This window comes from Myotis brandtii, unplaced genomic scaffold, assembly GCF_000412655.1.
Source record: "Myotis brandtii unplaced genomic scaffold, ASM41265v1 scaffold1227, whole genome shotgun sequence".
NCBI lineage: Eukaryota > Metazoa > Chordata > Mammalia > Chiroptera > Vespertilionidae > Myotis > Myotis brandtii.
The window spans coordinates 176,096-176,982 of NW_005354280.1; the positions used below are offsets into that span (position 1 = coordinate 176,096).

General features: G+C 51.2%; 1 protein-coding gene across 1 annotated transcript; it reads left to right on the forward strand.

The window, feature by feature from the left end:
- Positions 1–196: 196 nt before the first annotated feature.
- LOC102239341 (selenide, water dikinase 1-like) lies at positions 197–885 on the forward strand (the record flags this gene model as incomplete). Its single annotated transcript, XM_014533722.1, has 2 exons — positions 197–600; positions 742–885. Coding segments are annotated over exons 1-2 (441 nt in total), but the record flags the coding sequence as incomplete, so codon positions are not given.
- Between the last annotated feature and the right edge of the window lie 2 nt (positions 886–887).

Sequence of the window (887 nt, forward strand, 5' to 3'; positions counted from 1 at the left end):
AGCCACACCAGGCTGCCTCCCCCGGCCATGGCCAGCCCGCCGCGCCGCACAAAGAGCCCGGCCTGGTTGGCCTTTCAAAGCAAAAGCCTGAGAGTCCAGGTGTCCCGCGGTTCCGTGCCCCATGCTCCGGCGGCTTCCATGTGTGTTTCACGGCGAGCGCCTGGTCAGTGTGTCCACGTCGCTGCGTCTCCTCCATTGTTGTTGTCCTGGGCTTAGGGGCTCGGAGGTGTATCTGTGAAGAAACCAGTGGACTAAGAGAGGGAGGAGAGGAACCCAGCTGTGAGGTGTGTACGCCCAAGAACCATGTCTACACGGGAGTCTTTTAACCCGGAAAGTTATGAATTGGATAAGAGCTTCCGATTAACAAGATTTACTGAACTGAAGGGCACTGGCTGCAAAGTGCCCCAAGATGTCCTGCAGAAATTGCTGGAATCCTTACAAGAGAACCACTTCCAAGAAGATGAGCAGTTTCTGGGAGCGGTTATGCCAAGGCTTGGCATTGGGATGGATACTTGTGTCATTCCTTTGAGGCATGGTGGTCTTTCCTTGGTGCAAACCACAGATTACATTTATCCTTTCGTCGATGACCCTTACATGATGGGCAGGATAGCATGTGCCAATGTACTCAGTGACCTCTATGCAATGGGGGTCACAGAATGTGACAATATGCTGATGCTCCTTGGAATCAGTAATAAAATGACCGATAGGGAAAGGGATAAAGTGATGCCCTTAATTATACAGGGTTTTAAAGATGCAGCAGAGGAAACAGGAACATCTGTAATGGGTGGACAAACAGTGTTAAACCCCTGGATTGTTTTGGGAGGAGTAGCTACAACTGTCTGCCAGCCCAATGAATTCTTCATGCCAGATAACGCAGTGCCTGGGGA